The sequence below is a fragment of the Opisthocomus hoazin genome, chromosome 6 (genome assembly GCF_030867145.1).
Source record: "Opisthocomus hoazin isolate bOpiHoa1 chromosome 6, bOpiHoa1.hap1, whole genome shotgun sequence".
Taxonomy (NCBI): Eukaryota; Metazoa; Chordata; class Aves; order Opisthocomiformes; family Opisthocomidae; genus Opisthocomus; species Opisthocomus hoazin.
Genome location: NC_134419.1, coordinates 14,284,468 through 14,307,732, shown reverse-complemented (window position 1 = coordinate 14,307,732; position 23,265 = coordinate 14,284,468). Strand labels below are relative to the sequence as shown.

At 41.3% G+C, this 23,265-nt stretch overlaps 1 protein-coding gene across 2 annotated transcripts in view; it reads right to left on the bottom strand.

Moving 5' to 3' along the window:
• Positions 1 to 1,168: 1,168 nt before the first annotated feature.
• The window catches only part of GIPC2 (GIPC PDZ domain containing family member 2), a 31,814-nt gene continuing 9,717 nt past the window's right edge, over positions 1,169 to 23,265 (bottom strand). For both annotated transcript variants that reach the window (XM_075424775.1, XM_075424776.1), the window contains exons 3-6: positions 20,114 to 20,294; positions 16,748 to 16,857; positions 15,941 to 16,022; positions 1,169 to 4,125 (exon numbers count right to left, since the gene is read on the bottom strand). In XM_075424775.1, the coding sequence (XP_075280890.1) occupies positions 3,971 to 4,125; positions 15,941 to 16,022; positions 16,748 to 16,857; positions 20,114 to 20,294 (528 nt within the window). In that variant the 3' untranslated portion in view covers positions 1,169 to 3,970. The remainder of the gene's footprint in view (positions 4,126 to 15,940; positions 16,023 to 16,747; positions 16,858 to 20,113; positions 20,295 to 23,265) is intronic.

Below are 23,265 nucleotides of genomic sequence, written 5' to 3'. Positions count from 1 at the left end.
GAAAAAAAATGTACAACGTGCTTTTTTGTCATCACAGACAGCACTTTAAAAGCTTTATACCCTGCTTTACATCTTGCCTGATAGCTTTTTCTTAACAAAATATTATCAATGAGCTTAACTTTAAGATTTCACTCTCAAATACAAAGAACAAGACTTTCAAAGCCTTGTATTACATTTATCTCAATAAAAAGGAAATAGACAAATTGTGAAGAAAATGACATACAGAAATAAGAATATATGCATTATTCAAATCAAGATGAAAATCCGCACAGCAGACAAGATTTTCTGAAATATACTGATTATATTAATAGCTATCTAAATAATAACTGTATTATGACTAGGGTTGCATAAAACTAAATTTAACTGAAGCAACATCTGGCCTACTAAAGGTTTCTCAAAAGATATATCTGTAATTTGCAAAATTAGTTCCTTTGAAAGTGTGAAATATTGATCACTCATCATATTTTTAAGATTACGAGCTCAGAGCTTTATGAACACCAGATTTCATTAAATCCCCTTATTGCACCTAAAGACTTTTGCTTAGAGAGAAAAACAGTGGTGTATTTTCTGTCACCTTGATTATAGCAGTAAGCCTGGAAGTAAAGGCACAAACAATTGCATAGATCTGCCAGCTCCCTGCAAACTGTGCATCAAATTATAAGAACCAAATCGTAAGAATAAGGCATCAGTTTCAAAATAGCATTCAGGCTGAGTTACTATCTTGTCTCATCCACCCCTGATTTTGAGAGGAGTATTCACCAGCATCAACCATCACCTGCAACACACACTAACAAGATGTTTATAGTCCTACTCTGACCAGCACTTCTTACTTCTTGACTGGAACTAGTACTTATGTGAATTTGGGAGATTTTTGTAGTGACATTCCATGCCATTTTCACCCTACAACACATGCAAAACCTTTATTGTCATTATTGACCAGGTTTTAAAGGGATCTGCAGGCTGTATTTCATTAGCAAAACAATATTAAATTACTACACAAATCATTACAAAGAGCAAGAAGTATTTACGTACTTTTTAAGGTAGTGTGATTTTTCATGTGACAACTCATGCATACCTAGAAAATGTAAATAATTACTAAATTGCATAGTGGTACCATTATGTCTTATATGGTGAAAGTAGCATCTGCATAAATGACAACTCAGAAAAATTATTAAGATATATCGACATACTTTATTGCAGTAAATGCTAGTAAAATTGCAATCACTATTTAAAACTTTGTTCTGAAATAAACTCCACAAAGATAGGCCACTATGACAAGCAACAGCTCTGTGCAGAATTACACCTTTAGTGATTGTTTTCATCTTGCTATTTTATCAGTGTAATGAGACAAATTATCCTCTGAGGATAACTTGACTGCACATTAATTTCTCAGAATAAAAAGAACAGCGAAAACACATGAGGGGTTATCTGCTACAGGTAACATTTTGTGTATTATTTTATAACATGACTCTTCAATAGTATGGGGTTTTTTTGCAGTTTAAGAAGGAATTCCTAACTTCAACTGATTTTATAATCAGGGGCATGTTGGTTACTAACATTAGTGTACATAAAAATTTCCACAAAATCTGAATCTGAGTTTTATATAAAAAAAATTAAAACTGACAGAGAATTCTTGACATTTCATTTTTCCTTCTCACCTAAGAGAAGTTTAAAGAATAAATGATATGGCCCACAATACTTTAACTCTTCATTACCAAGAGTGCATTAGTTAAAGTAGCCTTGTGCAAGACAGTGTATTCAGCCCACAGCGGAAGACTGTGGGCTCAGACTTGCAATTATTAAATACAGAGAAACACTACCCACCTTGTGTTCTGTCCTAAAATTACACTTCTTTCTCAAACTAATACAACCTCATGGCCCCAGCTGAGCAATGGGATGTATAAAATTTAACTATCTCCTTACAAAGTTTCTTTAATTTTATTTTCAAGTTTTACCAAAACTCAATTTTTCTTGTAAAATTGTATCTTTTTACTTCTTATAACTTGAGAACAGTCTAAATTTTTATATCTATGTGTATTTCTACATATAGAAATCGATAATGATTACACCTGTTTGAAGATACATATCCATTTCATCCCACACGAGTGATAAGAGGCACTGGTACAATCAAGAGAAATTTTGATACCTTTGAACTTGTTAAATACAATAAAAAAGTATGACCTCCATACCGCTCTGTACTACTCGTTTCATACAGAGGAATATTTATAGTACGTGAAAGCTCATCCTTAAATCACAAAATATTCACAACAGCATTTATAAAATTGGAGATTACCCCCACTGAAAGATCAATGAACAGTATTTATAAGACTTCATGTAATGTTTCATAACTCAAAAAAATATTCACTTATTGAAACACATGCAAAAGACTGAAGTAGAGTTTCAGACCCTTCCTGAATAACACAGTGAAGAGAATGAGGACCTGTTCTCTCAATGACACTTCAAAGTGTCATGGTTTTAGACGAAAAACACCATTGACATAGAACGTATAAAATTATTGGCATAGTCTTTATTTTAAAGAGATCTCTGCAAGACAGTGAAAGACATTTTCCTCAGAAGAAAAGTAACTAGGTAGTGATTTAGAAAAACCTTTTGTAATACCTATTATTTTATATGCTTATGCAAATATAAAACCACTAAAAAAACTGTAACACCTTTCCAGGTCAGGCTCCACAATCTTGCTCAATTTCATTTCTGAGGACACTCAAGACAATATTACCTGGCTATAATAATCACTTGAAAGGAGCTTTTTCTATACACATGAGCAAATATCTGTCTTGATTAAAACCAATCACAGTAAAAACTGATAAAGAATCTAGTTATGAGCAAACCCAAAGCTTACTGCATGGCTCTTCATTAAATACAGAGTGAACAGAAGGATGAATGCAGGCATAGCAGATGTGTTAAACGAGACAGCTCATTTTTAACAATCTGAGATTTATTAGTAAAATATTCTCAGTTAAAATAAATGCTTATGTACAGTAAGATCGGAAATCCTAACATCTAAAACTAGTTTAATGTATTCTTCAGGTTTTAGGCACGCATTTTCATCCAAACTGCAACTGTTGGTGACTTTACAATAATATCTTCTAGGTCTGAATACCTTCAATGTCTCTCCTATGTTGCCATGTTGAAAAAAAACCACACAGGAGGGGAACTCCATAAGATCTCAGCAAATCATTTAGCATACGCAAAGATCAATTCAGCACTTAGTCATAAACCATAGTCTCCAGTGCCAGATCACAGATATTATTCAAATACATGAGTAGTAATCAAAATTAACATTTGTTTCTTCCTATGCCGTTCCTATTGCAATACTATGGCAACTGAATAAAGCAGCAGTTTCCTGGTTTAAGCAATTCTACTATACTTACCTCAGTAATACCCAAATATGTGTTATGTATTATGTATTATGACTGAAATGAAAGCAAGTCTTTTCCATTCAAAGATTTTAGTTCTCATGTTTTACAGGAATGTGTCTTTTTTCCTGAACTCAGGTTCTTCAGAAACAGAGTAGCTTCTTCCCAGCTCTGTCTACAGAAAAGACTACGTCCAGGTCAAGCAGCTCTTCGTGTATGTGAACATGTAAGGACAACAGCAGACTAGGGAACTAGAGTCTGGCCAGGTAGGTTTCTAAACAAGAGATTCAGAATATTGATATCAAAGTGTATGTACAATAAAAAATACCTGATTTCCATGAAATGTTTCTATAAATACGTCTCCTTGACACACTACTCACAGTGATTTCTACATGTAAATTAAATGTTTTAAACATCCAGTTGTCAGAACCTTCATATTTCTACAAGAAACCCTCCTTTGCAAAAAATAGTCTCAGATAAGAATAGTTACACACCGCACCCTGGATTCTTATCAATAAAAGTATTAAAATTCTGATGTACGTATTTGAAAATAATTTGTAGTTTCAAATAGGGATTTATGAACCGTACAGTTCTCATTCCAGTCGTCCTTGCTTAGCATCACCTATTGCTCCCCATACATCAAAGACAAACTCATCTGGAAATGCAAAGTCTCCGAGAGTTTCATCCAATGCCACTGCAAACTCATCTGGGTTTTTCTTGTCTCTTCCAGCTTCCACCATTGTTGCAGCTAAAAAGCAACAGAACAAAATAATGTAATTATCATGAAAGTGACAGCTAACATATATGGCCAAGATAGTTTCTGAATGTCTATTTTCAAAGCCAGGTAAGGTCAGGGAGATATAAAGCTTACCTACTGAATGTCAGACTCAATAGGAATTATGTACTTAAAACTCCCCACACTAGCTACACACTACTGTGATAAACATGAGAGCTTCCTTGGAGTGCTCGTTATTTATTCTTCTGTTTATTTGGCAGAGGTTCAATTTTTAATTCAACGAACCCTCATATTAATCTTACTAAAATATATTCTGTATTCTTTACTGAAGGCACATGAAGCATGGGTTGAAAAACAAGGTTAAGCACAACTCTTCTGCGATAACAAGACCCATGCCAGCTCATCACCAACTTCAGTGAGTTTGATATGAACTTGCTGAGCTCAAGCAGACAATCAAAAGGCAAACCTGAAAGTTTTTCTCCTCTAAACAAAGAAGAAATGATCTCAGCAAGTTAGAGTTTCAAGTGGCCAAGTTTTTCACAGAGCGCCAAAAGGCACAGGGTTTGAACATGGAAAACAACATACAGCCTGCATAACAGATACATGCAGCCAAGCTAGTATGGGTTTGCTAGTAACAACCCATTTTTTATGAGTTTAAATGTTGAGCAGGATCTGCATTTAGAAAGGAGTAATTACAAATGGGCCTAGAGAAAATACTTGAATACCCTAGTTTAGGAAGGAAGAATTCAAATACTAGTCTCAACTAATACGTTATGTAAAATACTGAGAAAATTACAATCTGGTTTGTTAGGTATTGGACACAGTATGGTTGCAACTGCCTGAAAGAAGTCATGCTCTCAAGAAACTACCATACGACCTCAAGTAGGTTTGCTTAATTTTTCAGCTCAATTTTATTTAATTTTAATTAAATTTAGCTTAATTTTTTAACACAAAAAACCACTTCCGGGTAGTATAAGTGACTGAGGCGTCCATTGTGAGCCACATTATTCTTCTTCTTGGATCTACATGTATTTCCATACCATCCAAACTAAAGAGTAACTAATTTCAGTGCATGAGTTTGCTTCAGTTATTATTGCCTCCAGCTCTGAAAAGCAAATCTGTAATTTATAGCACACCTCAAGGTTGGGAAAGTTTGTGCCTACGCTATTAGGAAGTGAAAAAGATCAAAGTAATTTCTGGAAGTCTCAGCCAGGTGGTTCAAATTGTGCAAAAGCAAGGGAAGCTACTGAAGGTGAAGGGTTCTGGAGCAGAGGGTCGCGCCGAGGGACCCTTTCTCCGGTGGCAAAACCGCAGCGGCGAGGCGGCAAAAAGCGCCGAGAGAGAGAGAGGAGACCCCAGCCCCCGCCCCCCCCCCGAGCGGGAAAGCGGGAGGTGCCAACGAGCGGCAGCTCTGACTCAGCAGGGCGGAGTCGAGTGTGACAGCGGCCAAAGCCCCTCATAGATAAGAGCAGCCCCCAGGGAGCGCGGGCGAGCAGAGGCGGCACAGCAGTTTGCGCGGCAGTTCGCGCAGGCAGGGCGAGTGGGGAAGGTGACAGGCAGGGTGCAGCCGCCCCTTCTGGCAACTCAAGTAGTGGGCATCGCTCTTCCAGGAGATATTCTAGCCATGGTTACCACCCGTGGTAAAGCTGTTGCTCGAAGGAGTGTGGGGACCCAGATAGAGGCCCCACGCAAGAACGCGGGTGTCCAGGTCTCTGGCTGCAGGGAGTGCCTGAGCCTGGTGCTCGTACCGGAGGACAGCAGAGACAACTGCTGTGTTCAGTGCGAGCAGGTGAATGACCTGCTCAGCCTGGTGGCAGAGCTGAAGGAGGAAGTGGAGAGGCTGAGGAGCATCCGGGAGTGTGAGAGGGAGATCGACTGGTGGAGCCGCACCCTGCCATCCCTGAGGCCAAGGCAGCAGGAGGCGGCTCCACAGAAAGCAGAGAACCCCCTACCCTCTTGCCACCGAGCAGAAAGAGGGGGCCTAAGAGATGGGGGGGAATGGAAATAGGTCCCTGCTCGGGGGGGCAAGTGAATCTCCCCCCAGCCTCCCTCACCAGCCCAGTTGCCCTTAAGCAACAGATACGGGGCTCTGGAATGTGAGGGACCGGCCACAGAGGATGTGGGTGAAGGTGAGGCTCCATTCAGGGGGTTACCTAGAACGAGTCAGACAGCCCCAAGAATTACGACTGCCTCAACTAAGAAAAAAAGGAGGGTCATTGTCATAGGTGATTCCCTTCTGAGGGGAACAGAGGGCCTGATCTGCCGACTGGACCCATCCCACAGGGAAGTCTGCTGCCTCCCTGAGGCCCGGGTTAGGGATGTTGCGAAGAAACTCCCTGGTCTGGTGCGGCCTACTGATTACTACCCCCTCTTGGTAATGCAGGTTGGCGGGGACGAGATAGCAGAAAGAAGTCCCAAGGCCATCAAAAGGGACTTCAGGGCACTGGGGCGATTGGTTGAGGGATCAGGGGCGCAGGTGGTGTTTTCCTCCATGCCATCAGTGGCAGGGAACAGCACTGAAAGGGGCAGGAAAACTCACCTGGTTAACAGGTGGCTCAGGGACTGGTGCCATCAGTCAAATTTTCGCTTCTTTGATCATGGAGAGGTATACACAGCACCGGGCCTGCTGGCAACAGGTGGAACTCAGCTGTCTCAAAGGGGGAAAAGAATTCTTGGCCACGAGCTGGCGGGGCTCATTGAGAGGGCTTTACACTAGGTTCGAAGGGGGAAGGGGATATTGCCCAGCTCACTAGGGATGAGCCTAGGCTTGGAGTGCCAAGGCCAGGGGTGAGATTGACAGCCCAGCTCAAGTGTGTTTACACCAATGCACGTAGCATGGCAATAAACAGGAGGAGCTGGAAGCCATTATACAGCAGGACGGCTACAACTTGGTTGCCATCGCAGAAACGTGGTGGCACAACTCGCATGACTGGCATGCTGTCAAAGATGGCTACAGACTCTTTAGGAAAGACAGGCCAACAAGGAGAGGTGGGGGAGTTGCTCTATATGTGAGGGAGCAACTGGAATGCATTGAGCTTGGCCTGGGGGCAAATGAGGAACAAGTTGAAAGCTTGTGGGTTAGAATTAAGGGACAGGCTCATAAGGGTGACATTATGGTGGGTGTGTACTACAGGCCACCTGACCAGGAGGAGGAGGTTGATGAGGCCTTCTACAGGCAGCTGCAAGCAGCCTCACAGTCACAGGCCCTGGTTCTCATGGGGGACTTCAACCACCCTGACATCAGCTGGGAAGACCATACAGCTAGGCATTCGCAATCCAGGAGGTTCCTACAGAGCATCGATGGTAACTTTCTGATGCAAGTGGTGGAGGAACCAACAAGGAAAGGCGCGCTGCTGGACCTTGTGTTAACAAACAAGGAGGGACTGGTGGAGGATGTGAAGGTTGGAGGTAGACTCGGCTGCAGTGACCATGAAATGGTCGAGTTCAGGATCCTGTGTGGAGGAAGCAGAGCGATAAGCAGGAACAAAACCCTGGACCTCAGGAGGGCTGACTTTGCCCTCTTCAAGGAGCTACTGGGAGGAATCCCATGGGCCAGGGCTCTCGAAGGCAGGGGGGTCCATGAGTGCTGGTCGCTCTTTAAACAACACTTCTTCCATGCACCGGAGCAATGCATCCCACTGAGAAAGAAATCTAGCAGAGGAGACAGGAGACCTGCATGGTTAAACAAGGAGCTTCTAGTGGAGATCAGGCAGAAGAGAAAGGTCCATGGAATGTGGAAAGAGGGGCAGGCCACTTGGGAAGAGTACAGAAGCGTGGTGAGAGCATGCAGGGATGCGACGAGGAAGGCCAAGGCTCACCTGGAATTGAAGCTGGCAAGGGATGTCAAAAACAACAAGAAGGGCTTCTTCAACTACATCAGCAGCAAAAAGAAGGCTAGAGACAACGTGGGGCCGCTGCTGAATGAGGCGGGTGTCCTGGTGACGGAGGATGCGGAGAAGGCAGAGCTACTGAATGCCTTCTTTGCTTCAGTCTTCAGCGCTAAGACTGGCCCTCAGGAATCCCAGGCCCCGGAGGTAAGAGAAGAAGCCTACAAAGAGGACGACTTTCCCTTGGTCGAGGAGGACTGTGTGAGGGATCGCTTAAGTGACCTGGACGTCCACAAATCCATGGGCCCCGATGGAATGCACCCACGAGTGCTGAGGGAGCTGGCAGACGTCATTGCTGAGCCACTCTCCATCATCTCTGAGAGGTCCTGGAGGACAGGAGAGGTGCCCGAGGACTGGAGAAAGGCCAATGTCACTCCAATCTTCAAAAAGGGCAAGAAGGAGGACCCAGGGAACTACAGGCCAGTCAGCCTCACCTCCATCCCGGGAAAGGTGATGGAGCAGCTTATCCTGGAGGCCATCATCAAGCAAGTGGAAGAAAAGAAGGTTATCAGGAGTAGTCAGCATGGATTCACCAAGGGGAAATCATTCCTGACCAATCTAATAGCTTTCTACAATGACATGACTGGCTGGGTAGACGAAGGGAAAGCCGTGGATGTTGTCTACCTTGACTTCAGCAAGGCTTTCGACACAGTCTCCCATGATATCCTCCTAGGGAAGCTGAGGAAGTGTGGGCTGGATGAGTGGTCGGTGAAGTGGATAGAGAACTGGCTGAATGGCAGAACTCAGAGGGTTGTCATCAGTGGTGCTGAGTCTAGTTGGAGGCCGGTAACTAGTGGTGTCCCCCAGGGGTCAGTACTGGGCCCAGTCTTGTTCAACTTCTTCATCAACGACCTGGATGAAGAGTTAGAATGTACCCTCAGCAAGTTTGCTGATGACACCAAACTGGGAGGTGTGGTAGATACACCAGAAGGCTGTGCTGCCATTCAGCGTGACCTGGACAGGTTGGAAAGTTGGGCAGAGAGGAACCTGATGAGGTTCAACAAAGGCAAATGCAGGGTCCTGCACCTGGGGAGGAACAACCTCATGCACCAGTACAGGCTTGGGGTGGACCTGCTGGAGAGCAGCTCTGCGGAGAGGGACCTGGGCGTCCTGGTTAACCATGAGCCAGCAGTGTGCCCTGGCTGCCAAGAAAGCTAATGGGATCCTGGGGTGCATTAATAGGAGTGTGGCCAGTACGTCAAGGGACATTCTCCTTCCCCTCTATTCAGCCCTAATGAGGCCCCATCTGGAGCTTCACCTTCACCCACATCCTCTGTGGCCGGTCCCTCACATTCCAGAGCCCCGTATCTGTTGCTTAAGGGCAACTGGGCAGGCGAGGGAGGCCAGGAGGGCATTCACTTGCCACCCCAAGCAGGGACCTGTTTCCATTTCCCCCCCATCTCTTAGGTCCCCTCTTTCTGTTCAGTGGCGAGAGGGCAGGGGGTTCTCTGCTTCTCATGGAGCCGCCTCCTGCTGCCTTGGCCTCAGGGATGGCAGGGTGCGGCTCCACCAGTCAATCTCGCTGTCACACTCCCGGATGCTCCTCAACCTCTCCACTTCCTCCTTCAGCTCTGCCACCAGGCCGAGCAGATCATTCACCTGCTCACACCGAACACAGCAGTTGTCTCTGCTGTCCTCCGGTACGAGCGCCAGGCTCAGGCACTCCCTGCAGCCAGAGACCTGGACACCCACGTTCTTGCGTGGGGCCTCTATCTGGGTCCCCACACTCCTTCGAGCAACAGTTTTACCACGGGTGGTAACCATACTTACTATTTCCTGGATGGGCGATGCCCACTATTTGAGTAGCCAGGAGGGGGTCTGCGCCCTGCCCGCTCGCCTTCCCCGGTCGCCCTGCCTGCGCGAACTGCCGCGCAAACTGCTGTGCCGCCTCTGCTCGCCCGCGCTCCCTGGGGGCTGCTCTTATCTATGAGGGGCTTTGGCCGCTGTCACACTCGACTCCGCCCTGCTGAGTCAGAGCTGCCGCTCGTTGGCACCTCTGGCTTTCCCGCTCGGCGGGGGGGCTGGGGTCTCCTCTCCTGGCGCTTTTGCTGCCTTGACGCTGCAGTTTCGCCATTGGAGAAAAGGTCCCTCGGCGCGAGCCTCTGCTCCAGAGCCCTTCACCTTCAGTGGCTTTTAACTACATCCAGACATGAGACTTCAAACTACATCAACCAGTATCAGGAAAATTTACGTAAATCTTGACAAACTGCTGTGACCGAGACAGTTCAAGTGTGACCCAGCTTCTCAAGCACCACTAGTGGTTCTCAAGGACTCTCAAGACCTATTTCCCTGCCAGCAGAAACCCTATCCCTGTTGCGTTGATTCTTTCTGTGCCCCTTGTGAAGTTCCTGAAACACTGAGTCAGAGCAGTCTGGATGGGAAACAGGCATTAAACATGGGACTCCTGTTCCCGACAAGCAGACGACAAATATTTGTCCTATCAACGCCACCCTATATCCCCTGCCATCGTGGCATAAGAAGGTACTTGCAGAGGAGCAATCATGGAGATAATGAGGTGAAGGGTGTAATTTAAATTTCACAGATCTCTGGATATGAACCAGGATATGAAGTTACTCTATATAGACACTGGGAGAGGGTTGAAGAGAGAAGAGCTGCACAAGGTGACACAAGAGCAAACGGGTCTAGATACTCACGATATTAAACAGAAGTTGCTAGGAACAGAGTGAGGATCTAGACAAATGTTCCAAGAGAAAGAGTGGGAACAAGGAATTTAGACAGTTTTTAGATAATTGGTCAAGATACATGAAAGAGCCATATGACAGCAGCAATCAAACGAGACAACACAGCATTACATTACAGTCCAGCTGCCCTAGTTGAAACCTCAGAATTAGACAGTAATAAACTGTCATTACCATAAAATGTTACTTAAAACACAATTTTCTTTAAAGATTGAGTTTCCTGAATTATAAACTAGAACCTGAAAAATAGTTTATTAGAGATTTACCAGACTGGAAAACAGAATCCACTGAACTTAAACAATCAAGACAACTTTCAACCCAGTCAAGCAGCAGTCCGAATGTCACTGCCGTGCAAAAGCAGCGGTGCAGCAGCTCCCAGCGCAAGGCGCAAGCTGTCCCTCCTGACTTCCACACGCAAGCTGTACCGCTGATGTGCATGGATGGGCAAAGCCAAACCATACTTCACCGGTTTCACCCAGACAGGAACACTACAGCTGCCCAGCCTCGTGCCCAGCACATGGATTCTCATTTCCCTGGGGAGTTACGAGGGACACGGGATAGCATCCCTTGGGCGGCACAGCTGCGCACAGCGTGCATGTTTACACAATAACATTTGCAATCCATAACTCCCAAGGCACATCAAAACCTACTGATTGCCAAGGCATTTAGCGGATACTTGCCAACTTGAAGAAAACTTTACTGGTTCTCAGAGGGTGACACTCCATGTCAAATTGCCTCCACTCCCCTCCCTTTCCCCCGCTGCTTCTTCTAACAGCTGCACAATGAGTGATTACAGGAATTTTATTTCAATAGAATATTTTTCCGCACTCCAAATAGGCCCAATTGTTTTCAGATTTTTTTTTTCTTTTTTTTTTTAAATCTCACTTCAGGCAATTCTCATACCTGAGAAATTTTTACATAAAATGGGAAAAGTTCAAACTTAAAAAGTGATGAAAGGGATTAGAAGTCTTCTCAACTTTAACTGAGAAGTTCAGTATCAAGCTTCCCAGAATATGAACAAAGTAGTATGTTGGCTTTTTAAACCTAGTCCCTTTAAAAAACTTCAAAGATCTTTCACAAAATGCTTATTTTCACTTTTGATAGACACATGCAGCACAAGCCATGAAAGCCACTATCTGCCTGCCATTGTTATTATTTACCTTACATTGTGGTTTTGCTACCTATATCCTATCCTGCAACTTCTAAAAAAACTTTTCCAGAGGTCTTAATTGAAATGTCAGTATTTATTGAGCTGTAATGCTATCAGAAACTTTGCCTTCATCAAAACGTAATAAATATTATTATTGTGGCCTGACACTTTAAGAGCTAAAATTCACATTCAGCTTCCTTATGACATGACAGAAAACGAAGCATGTCATTGCCCTTTCCAGTGTTTAACATGACTTGGTTTTAGTTTCATGTTGAACATTGTCAGATCTGGCACTCAAGGAATCATTAGAAATATCCTTTCTTCCTGTTTCTTTTTATTAAATACTAATTACAATTTTTTAAGTACTAATAACTAATTCTTCTTGAAGTGGAGATGTTTTCTTCTTGAACCAGACTTGCTACCTTTCTCTTTTCACAAAACTCCCATTATTCTCTCAGAGTAAGTGAAAAGTCATAAACAATATATCCCAGAATGTATACAATAAAATTCTTTGGGAAATGAAGTCTGGTGACAGGAGGAGCAGAAAACAACAGATTCAGGGAGAATATCACTTTAGTCAAAGCACATCAACATAAAAACATCTATCCAATATTGCTGGGTTGGATTAGTGAACCAAGAGAAGAAGCTTGGGTGACAAAAAGTGTAAACCTGTTAGGACATTTTGACTAGGTGCTAAGTTTGAAAAACCAAGTCAGAAGTGGAGAATTAGATTTAAAATTCTTCTAAACAGAGATGCAGAATATGCAAAGATATATCTGACAATATTATAGGGAACAAATAAAAGGAAATAATCACCCCAAAGTGTAAAAACAGAACAAAATATCAGTGGATTAAGAGCTACCCAAAAGACGCTGAAAGAAAAAAGTTGGACAGGAAACCCCTTCTGCCATCATTTTTCCATCAGTAGCATTCTGGGGCAGGATCCCATAGATCCCACCCAGAATCTTTGGGATCAAATATAGTCCATAACAATTCAAGCTTCACTGATTTAATAAAAATAAATGCACTAACACTGCTTCCCGAGCCCCTGCTATTAATCAACTGTTCACATTCCTTTCCCAGAAAGCACTGACAGGATTTAAAATAACCTGAATTATCTCTCAATGGTGTATTTATGTTTTAAAGAAGGCTGAAGTTAAGCTTTGGCCCAATTACTAATGTGCCCATAAAATGGCTGGGGGATACATTTCCAGAGCCAAGTGTCCCTTCTGCAGATTAAGTCCAGTCTTCAGTAAAACAGAGTGAAGAGGTAAAAAGGTAAAAGCACATTCAAAAGGCAGGTATGTAAATCTCAACAGCACTTAGATTTCTGAAAATAAAAATTGTTCCAAAAAAAGAGTAAGTGTATGCATTTCCATTAAATGATTTCCAAGCATTTTGCTCCAGCTTAGGGATTTGTGTGTAGATTTAGTCAACCATTCTTGAAACTGTCAAGATACTTAACTACGCAAAAATTAAGGGCTTTATCTCATCTTTAATTCTGTCTGTAATTTTACATTATTTTTTCTTTCCTTTCTTTCTAATTTCTGGCTTACAACTGGGGCACTGTTTTAGAATTCAATCATACCATGGAACTGTCATTTTAATGGAGATGAAAGAGCAATATTAACTGACATCCAAAGCTTCTGACAAACAGAACTGCACCGGAGTGAGCAATGATTAAGATCTTAATCACTTGTCGGCTGTCGCATTGTGATGACTTGCATTTTCAACTAATCTGGCTTGAGTAATGAGTGAAATTTCTAGCTGAGTGGTGATTGGCATTCTCTGAATGAATCCTTTCCTCATACTTCATTTTCATGGGTGACTGATCACATCCAGTATATGAAAAACTGACATATGTTAATTGAACAGATTCGTGACAGGTGATTAGCTCTCCTTTCCTAAAGAGTCCTAGAGCTGTTTAATTGTTTAAAAACGATAAAACTCTTTTTTTGTTATCACTGTGGGCCTTCGACTCTAAGTTTTGAACTTCAGGAAATGGCTTCAAAGGTGCAAACTAAAGCTACATGAATGCTGTAGTCTTTGATTCCTGGCAGTTTCTCTTTATTTCACTGCCTTTTTGGGAGGAAGAGACACAAGAGGTGAAGGGCAAAACAACCACCCACCTGGGAAGAAGAGAGTACTCTTTGAGGACAAAGACCTCTTCCTTCTTTGAGTGTTCTTTTAAGGCATTCTTTGAAAATTTCCGAACTACATACTGAAACATGGACATTAGATCTTCCGGGGTGGGGGGAATCAAAGAGTTTGTGGGAAAACTCTACCAGGTGCTTGGCAATCAGCTCAGCTGTATGTGCTGAAAACTGAACTCCCCAGTCTACTTACAAGAGCCCTCCCGTTACAGTACTGAGAAGCCAAAAACACAGGAAACACTAGTTCCCACAGGAACTTGCTCCCCTGTCCCAAAGCAGAGCACAGCACACCTCAACATTGCAAGAAACCACGGTCTGTCCTAGGATCTCAGCGTTCTGGGCTACGGACACCAAAACCCGAACACCTGTAGCTACTTATTCCTGTAGGGCCAGGAGCCTGGGGACTTTGGAGCTAACTTGCAAGGACAGGAGCCTCCAGAAGCCCGGCTTGAGCTGGAACTGCAACAGCTGCGGGACAAAAACAGCTCCCAGAGGGACGACTGGCATGAGACTCTGGAGCTTTGAAGCCTGTGCCAGAGACAGCCCGAGTGGCGAAGGCTGCAGGAGAGCGACAGGACACAGGATCCTCCCTAACCTCAACAGAGGGTCAGCACCACACAGGGCTCCCAGAAACATATTACATGGCAGGGGCATCATATATTAGAGCGGCTGGAAACAGAATTTTTGAGAATTTTTAGTTTTCTGGGAATTGGAAAGTTTAGATATTACCTACAAAACAGAATTCAGAAGTTTTGGGCAGCTCCACTCTCTCTTCTGTGCCAGGAAGCCCACCTCTACCTTAGGCTGGGAGACAAATAATACTTTACCTGCAATTTTTCCTCTGAGAAAACTAGCAGAAGATGCCGATCAGACACTTGCTGGTAGGAGCAGCCAACAAAGGACTTTTGGCTATTCAGACAATCTCCTGTTGTTCTCGTTCCTCTGTGCTAACTGCTGCCTGTCCACCCCTCCTGCTTTGCCCTTAGCTTCATGCCAGACCTACTTTCTCTTCTGCTTTGCCTCCTCCACCTCTCTCTCATAAAAGCTTTCTTTTCAAGATCACTTTCCATTTAGCTTACCCTTTCCTAACTCTTGGCTGATTTTTTTAGATATTACCATAACAATAAATACCTTCCTCTTTGTCTCAGTATTAGCAGTTCATAAGATCATATGAGGACTACACCCAGCCACAGTTGGCTACAGCGGCACTTCTTCATCAGCTAGACTACAGCTTCCTCCCAAACAAACAGAAGTTCCTATTCAGTTGTTGTCAGACTAGCAGAGCGAAGCAACAGCTGCAAGGAAAAGTTTGGTGCAGTTTTAACGAACTTATGACACTGGGGTTGAATACTTTCTTTCATTATAAATTGATGATTGTCAGAGCTAGTAAATATTCTGGAAAATTTCCCATGTTCTTCAGAACACAGGCTTTAGAGAATCTGATAAATTCGTGCAATCACTCTGTCAGTTCCCTTGCTAAACAGTTGCCCTTTCACCGATTAAGACCTCAGATTCAAATTTTCATGATCAACTTTGATGTGTCTAAGCCAAGGGGCAAAAAAGCAAAAAGGCAAATAGATATGCTTAGCCTTAACAACCCTTAAATGTGGTACACACGAGCTCCACTAGAAAATGTATGCCAGCAAGAATGCAGTGCTGACAGCTAATGGCAAACCACTAAATAATTCATGCAATAGTGTATAGATAATGTGCAGGAAGAATAGAGGATTAATTAATTACATCATAAGGCGAGATAAGCGAGAGATTCTTTCTTTTATCAGACACACATTTGCAAGGCATACAGGCAAGTTTTTGGGACTGCATGCTGGACAAATTTTGGTTTGTTTACATCCAGAAACTAAAGTACTCAATAAATTTTAGACAGCAGAAAATGAGAAATTATTTAATCTTGTAGTAATGTGTGTGTTAAAAACTCACCTAATTCAATATCTCTTATCCCCATGTACGTTTCAAGAAGTTCATCCACTTTTTTAATTGCTTTTTCTTCAACTTCAGTTGGCTGTGTTGAAATACAGGGAGAAAAAGAGCATAAGTATGATTATATCTATGCAGATTTCAAAATAACCATCAGTTCACCACTGATTACCCTTACTCCTATCCTAGCCACCTAGACTTACAAAACCCACACGTAAAACACTTTATCCCACTCCCTTTCCCTCTTCTCACAAACCTGAGCCTTCCTCCTAAGGTCAAGCCACACAGCTGACACATTCACACTAAACAAGGGGCCTTACATCTCCTGACAATATAGATCTTGTTCAAATCCTCATCAGCTTTACACGAACATGGAATAAATAACATTTCTTCCTCCAGACCCCAATCGTGGTTTCACACATATTCATGTCAATGTATGTTATTAGCCTCTCCTAGCAACAACCCTTACACCAGTCCCGTACACTTTGCAGTACACTCCAGCCACCCTCCCCTTTCCCCATCCCCTTTCCCTCTTTTCAACACTCCATGGTCTAATTTACCTTAAATTCATCCATGTAATCCATGACATCTAAATAGAGGATCTCTGTTTCCAGATTCCCCAGTTCCATCCTATCCCTGCCAGTCTTCAACTTTATGTAAGCATTTCTCCCTGCAGAAGGCAGTCTTCTTAAGTCCCACAAGCTTTATAACATACATCTTTTTCCCTCCTACTTTACCTTATCGTCCTTGGGGAAGAATAAATCAGGTGCTAGCTGATTAAACTATTGAAGGGACCCAAGATAACCATACCATTTGTTCCACAGTAGCAGGGCCCTTGGTTCTCAGCCGAAGTGTTTCTCTCCCTCTGGAGATTTTAGCCTCTGGCAGAGTTCCACCTTTGGACCTTGGTTCCAGCTTTTCTAAAGACATAACAGCCAAAAACAGAAAGAAAAGAATACCAAACAAAACTAAATATATGATACATCAGAATATGATGTATCTGCTCTGGCTGTTACATTACCTTCACTTTTTATTCTAATCAACTTTTAGACATATGTGAAAGTTTAATTATAAATTAATTGTACGCTACATATAGCTTTGCTGACAATTTCTTGTCTTTAAACTTTGATATCCATTTGATTGCACTGAAGCTAGGACTTCCATTAACTAATGTATCTATGCAGGCCTATTGCAGTCAACTTTATATACGCACTTTGTATAATTGTATTTCCCTGTTCTACAGAAAAGTAGTACTTAATACTAAGACAAGGGCTGAAGTGATTGGCCAAATGCTGATTTATCCTGGTCTTTACAGGCAGATTATGTAGCAGGTTTAGTATTGCAACATTTCGATTGTTCACTGATGCAATGGTGCAAACACCACTGCTAAACTGGTCATGATGAGCCACGCTGAGCTAACTATTTGATTATTAGCAGTCACATAGGCGAGAAGTCCCTAAGTAGATCTGCATGAGTTTTTCCACTGGTTTCACCGAGGTCATGATTTCACACTCGATAAATCTCTACCAAGAATATCTCAGTTTACCCAAAGTTTTTTTTTACCTGAATTCAGCTTTCCTTCTTTAATCGTGGGTAAGGGCACTCCAGTTAGTAAATAGAGTATGGAATCATTGAAGATTTGGTTTTCTTGTTCTACGACATTATTTTACATTCAAGAGTGGCAAGGTTTTAGTCTACTTACTGATATGGGAGTTGCACAGATAATCTGTAAAATGCTAGAAGAGAGGAGATAATTTTGCAGAACTGTTCTTAACTGTGCAGTTTTCTCTACCAGATTATTCATCCTCTTAATAGCAGGCCTTTCTAGTAAGCTCTCCTTGAAGGCAAGGCTTTAACATGTTATATTCACTTTGTCCAGATAGATTCCAACTCATCATTATTGCATAAGTAGTAAAAAATCCAGACTATTCTGCTGATCAAGTCTTGAAAAGTAAATTTTAATTGTTTATATTCTAACAAATAGATGTGGCACAGTCTATTACATATATACTTAGAATCAACACCTATCGTTAATCTTTTTATTGCTTCAAGGACTGTCTCAGACATCCTTACGTTATCATAATTTCTGCTAGACTCGTTTCAAAAAAATAATTCCTTATACAACACACATATTTTCCTAGTTTTGTCACCATTAGCACCTTAAAACTCATGATTTGACACAACTTTTATTTGCAACACTTCAGACCAAAGCTCTCTGGCCATCACAGAAACTATTAATCATATTCACATAATTTAGAGTTTATGTTATGCTACCTTTATTTTGTTTCTATTGATTTTTCACCATTTTGAAGAGGGATAGTTTGTGACTGGTAAGGACCAATCTTACTGAGACAGCTCTTTAATTTTGTACTCCAAGTCTTGGCTGGAGTAGCTGAGGCAGCCTGTGTGCCCACAGTAGAAAGATATCCAACCAGTAAATGACATTTATTTCACATGACATTTATTTCACATTCTGCTAAGAGGAAGAAAACTAGAAGTAATTTCACACAGAGACTTCTCTCTTATTTTTATATTCTCACAAACTTGTGTTGAAACTAACAGGAATTCAGCACCTACTTGTCAAGCAGGATCTGGATCTTGTTTGTCATCTCTGGGGCTATTCTCAGCACGCTGCAGATTAAACACTATTCCATATAAATTTGTGCCTAAAGCCCAAGTGCACCTCAGGGTAGAGGCAGGATATTCTAACCTATTGGGCACTTCAACTTGTAAATTAATTATTGTAGGGTAAAAAATCATGTGCATCCTCCAAAGAACTGTATAAAAAGCTCTGATTGCCTCTCAATTCAATGTCAGATAAAAAGTATTGCCATGGAATCAGCAGGTTTCCTTATCTACAACACAAGCAGACTAAAAGGTATCTTAATCACCTGACTGAAGTAATTACTATTAAAATAATGGCTGAAGTCATCAATCAAATGCTGATTTACCCTAGTCTTTACAAATAGACTATGTAACACATTTAGCATTGAATACATTATACATCTGTATTTAAAAGGTATTCCTATATTACTACTTGCAATACTATACACATGTAATACTATTTTAGCATAATGTATAACATACACATTTATCTAACAGGAGCGTCACATTGCATCCAAACACATTAGAGACTAGCTCATAACCCTCATTCTTCACAGAAACACCAAAGGCAAAAAGAAACCTTCACACTTCTCTCATTTTCAATTTCTGCCGCTATTCTGACACCAAGTGTCAAGACTGGTGTATGACAGCAACTGTAAACTACTAACAGTCAAAAAAAGATTTGAAAAATAAACATTTCAAATTTCTGCTGCTGTGGAGAAGATGGCATTTTTTAACTTGCTGTTAGTGCAGGCATGCACGAGGATTCATACACACTTCTAATTTAGCAGTATTTTGAAGTTTTTATTACAGAAAAATACTACATTCGAGAGGGGATGTAAGAAATTGACAGAATAAAACTTAAAACTCTGTGTCTAGTTTTTTTGGTGTTTTTTTTAGTTTACCACATTCATAAAATTATTATACATAAGGATTAGCAGTAAGTATGCATTCCTCCCATATAAGTATCACTTTCTCACAGCACGTAGGTAGAAGGTAGGGACAGAGCTTTGCCATACTGCTTTCTTCTAATTCTGAGTATACGAGCTGTATGATTAGAGATCCACAAAAAAACTGGGGACAGCAGGCAGGCATGCAGCAAAGGAGGTGCTCCCGGGAATCCTAGACAGTTTTTTCTGCAGCACCCTTCTGCATCTGAGCGCGCAGCCCCCAATAAAGGGTTCAGAAATAGAAAAATCTGACAGATGAACAGGGATTACGTATCGATGAAGGAAAAGAGGAGGTTCGAGGATCCGCACATCAGTGAAGTGATGCGTGCCTTAAAACTGTGTGTATGAGAAAATTCCTTTACTTGCTTTGCATCGTCATGTGGTGGCAAAGGAATCAAGCATTTGAGACTCAGGCTGAGGCAGCCAGATGGAAGAAAATCCATTCATAAATTTCCCACTTCAAAGAAAAAACAAAACAAAACAGAAGAAAAATATAGTTTTTTGTATTGGTTATGTTACCTTGGATGGACACCTGGCTTGCAACCTGAAAACAAACTTACAATGTAATGCAATCTTGGGATTTTGATATCCAGCGAACGAACTGGACAGTCAGGTCACTCACCAAATGCTTTCATAGGTTCTATCAACTCCAGCTTAAACTTCTGACCTTTCTCCAGATCTTTTAGCATTTTGGCAACTTCATAATGACGACAATCTGACACATTTTTTCCATTTATAGTCTCTATGTGATCACCCACGCAGACCATTTTGGTTTGGTCCATTAGGCTACCTTCTTTGATTCGCTATTGTTTAAAAAAAAAAAAAGAAAGAAAGAAACATTTCTTTAAAAGCTACAGAGCTGACACCAGAGAGTTTCAAGAATGTCACTTAACAACATCGATAGCATTGAGTTTATTATACCACTAGTGCGTTTTGTCTATAAGATTTTGATAAAACGTATTTTAGAAAGCATTGCATTTCAAACAAAGTATTTTAACAAGCATTGAATACAAAATCACCAGGGGGAAAAAAAAAAAAAGAACGCAATGATACTTTAGGAATTAAGGCTTCTGAGTAAGTCAATTTTTTGTGCTTTAAAACTGAACACAAATGTGCCAGTAATGTGCATGTTTAATGGAGTTTTTGCATTTTATTTTGATTTAATAGCTTGACAAGCATGGGAACAGAACTTTTCTCTTTTCATGTATGGTCCATGGACTTGAAAAAAATGTGTGTGATATACTGAAAAATAACATACTATAAAGAGCTAGTCTTATTAAGACCCATCTACAGTGATGAAACTTCTACCATTGTCCTTATCAAGCATATAAAGTATTTCCTCTGAAATAACAATAAAGAATAATAAATTATTGTAAATGCCATCTCATGCAATACAAATGGTCCAAAGGTCATAAAATTCAACAGAAGTTAGTATTGCTAGTTTGTGTGAAGTGGAATTTAAAAAGTGAGAAAAAAGCAATCTTTAAAAGATCTCTATGATTTATCAAGTCAATTAAAGAACACTTAAAATTTCAGTGAATGTGTTTATTGTTGTTATACGCTGTCACATTTATCATATGCCTGAGTCATGTAAGCCATTATCCTGTGGCTATTTAATAGAAAAGCTATGACATAGTAGAATTTCTTATATATATATTAGCAATGCAAATTTGATTCTAATGTCTTCCTGAATAATGTACTTTTCAATAAAGACTGATGTTGTTCAGGCTAACTGAGTGAGGTAAGAGTGCAACAAGGGAGATAAACATATTACCACCTACTACTGTAACACCTAGCCTAGCTGCATAACTGTCTCAGAAACCTGCTTCTATCTTATGCGCACATGTCTGAGCCCACATATGTGCCTCCATCTGAGAGAGTCAGTGGGAAGTGTGATAGTGCTCAGTGTCCTATAATAAGCTGCAACAATTTTTAGCTTCAGGCTAGTTTAACTCTTTCTAGCACTTTTTTCTTTAACTTGGAATAAAACCAAAAAGACGCCTCATGGTGAAGAGTGGGGTATCATACACGAACCAGAAATCAGGTCCCAAATGCTTTTCTACTACCAGGTGCCAGGATTCAAAAGCGTGCCTACCAGATTTCAATTAATGGTTAGTCAGTGTGTTGAATTCATTCACATTTAGCTTTTCTTCTCCCCTTGAACCCTAACACCAAAACTGCTTAAGTAATATTCACCAGCTATGTTATTTGTGTCATATCAAACACTTCTTTTAATATGACAGTTTTTATCACCACTCCAAGTTAATTGGCCAGAGACAGTCAAGCTACATTGTCACAGTAATCTAGATGCAATTGATGCGCCTGTATTTCAAGTGCTCTACAGTCCATTTAGAAGCTAGGATCTATATTTCCTATGCAATTAATTGTACCACCCCATTTTATAATGTCTCCTTATACACCAGTCAATCATGCTTCAAGTTCTACTGTTTTTCTTCGAATGGCTAATTTGATTCCATAACACATCTTTCCATCTGGCCATGTACCCAGAAAACAAATTTGTGAAAGTGGAATGACATCAAGTTTTGTTCTTGGTAAGGCAAAACAACATTAGATTTCATGGGAAAAGAATCTGCAGTTCAGAGTGTCAGGTTTAAAAAGTGGCTGGGTTATGTATCAAACCTAGAAACTGCCCTGTTACTCAAAACACAACAAAATTACTATAGTCCATAACAGCTTTCAACAACCCACAGATGGGTAAATTTAGTATTAATTGTTAATTAATAATGGGACATAGTAATAATGTTTCAAGGAAAGTAAATATATAAACAAAAAGAATTCTATCAGACTTAAAAGCAGAGACAGTCTCTGCTTAGTCATTTATCTAGACAACCAAGTATAAAAAAGATGCAGCTTTTACTTATGCATATGTATTTTCTATGCTCTTTAAAAAAATCTATTAGCCAAATGCAACAGCAACAAAGTAAGCTCCTAGAAACTCCTTTACACTGATGCATTTCCAGAAAGACTGTACCATTTTCATTATACTGATTATTAGACGAGTACAAGGACGATGATATATTTGTTCAGACAAGTTTTATACACTTTACTGGAAATTGTAGCTTGTCTTGCTAATGTGGTGATGGTTTTCCAGACTACAGCATAACTGGAGCAGACTATGTGATGGCTGTTCTCTCTCTCCATATTACCAGCCAAGCACAGAGAGAGTAACGCTGTACAGTGCTGCACACGTGAACTTTAATCACTGAAGCACTGCTTTCAACGTCTTCTTTTAAAATGCCACATAAGCAGCAGCATGACTGAATGTTACGGGCTGCACGGATGCTACCACTAGAAATTCAGAGTTCTGTGTCTATAAACACAAAAATGGGGCTGTGATTTTGCCAAAATGCTTACTGAAACCTCCACTGCATCTCAGCTTTCTCAAGCGTGATCTCAATCACATTTTTCCACAACAAAGACAAGCAAACCTATTTCTAAACCACATCTTTTTTTATATCCACAGTAGCTAAGGAATGAATAGAGAATACAACCTCTCTATACAAGAAGCTCTGTTTACATGAGGAATGAGAACAGCAATTGAGACGGCAGTAATCAAAGATAATTTCCAGTGCCTCATTAATCATAGAATGGTAAGGGTTGGAAGGGACCTTAAAGATCATCTGGTTCCAACCCCCCTGCCATGAGCAGGGACATCTTCCACTAGACCAGGTTGCTCAGAGCTCCACCCAACCTGGCCTTGAACACTTCCAGGGAGGGGGCATCCACAGCTTCTGTGGGCAACCTGTTCCAGTG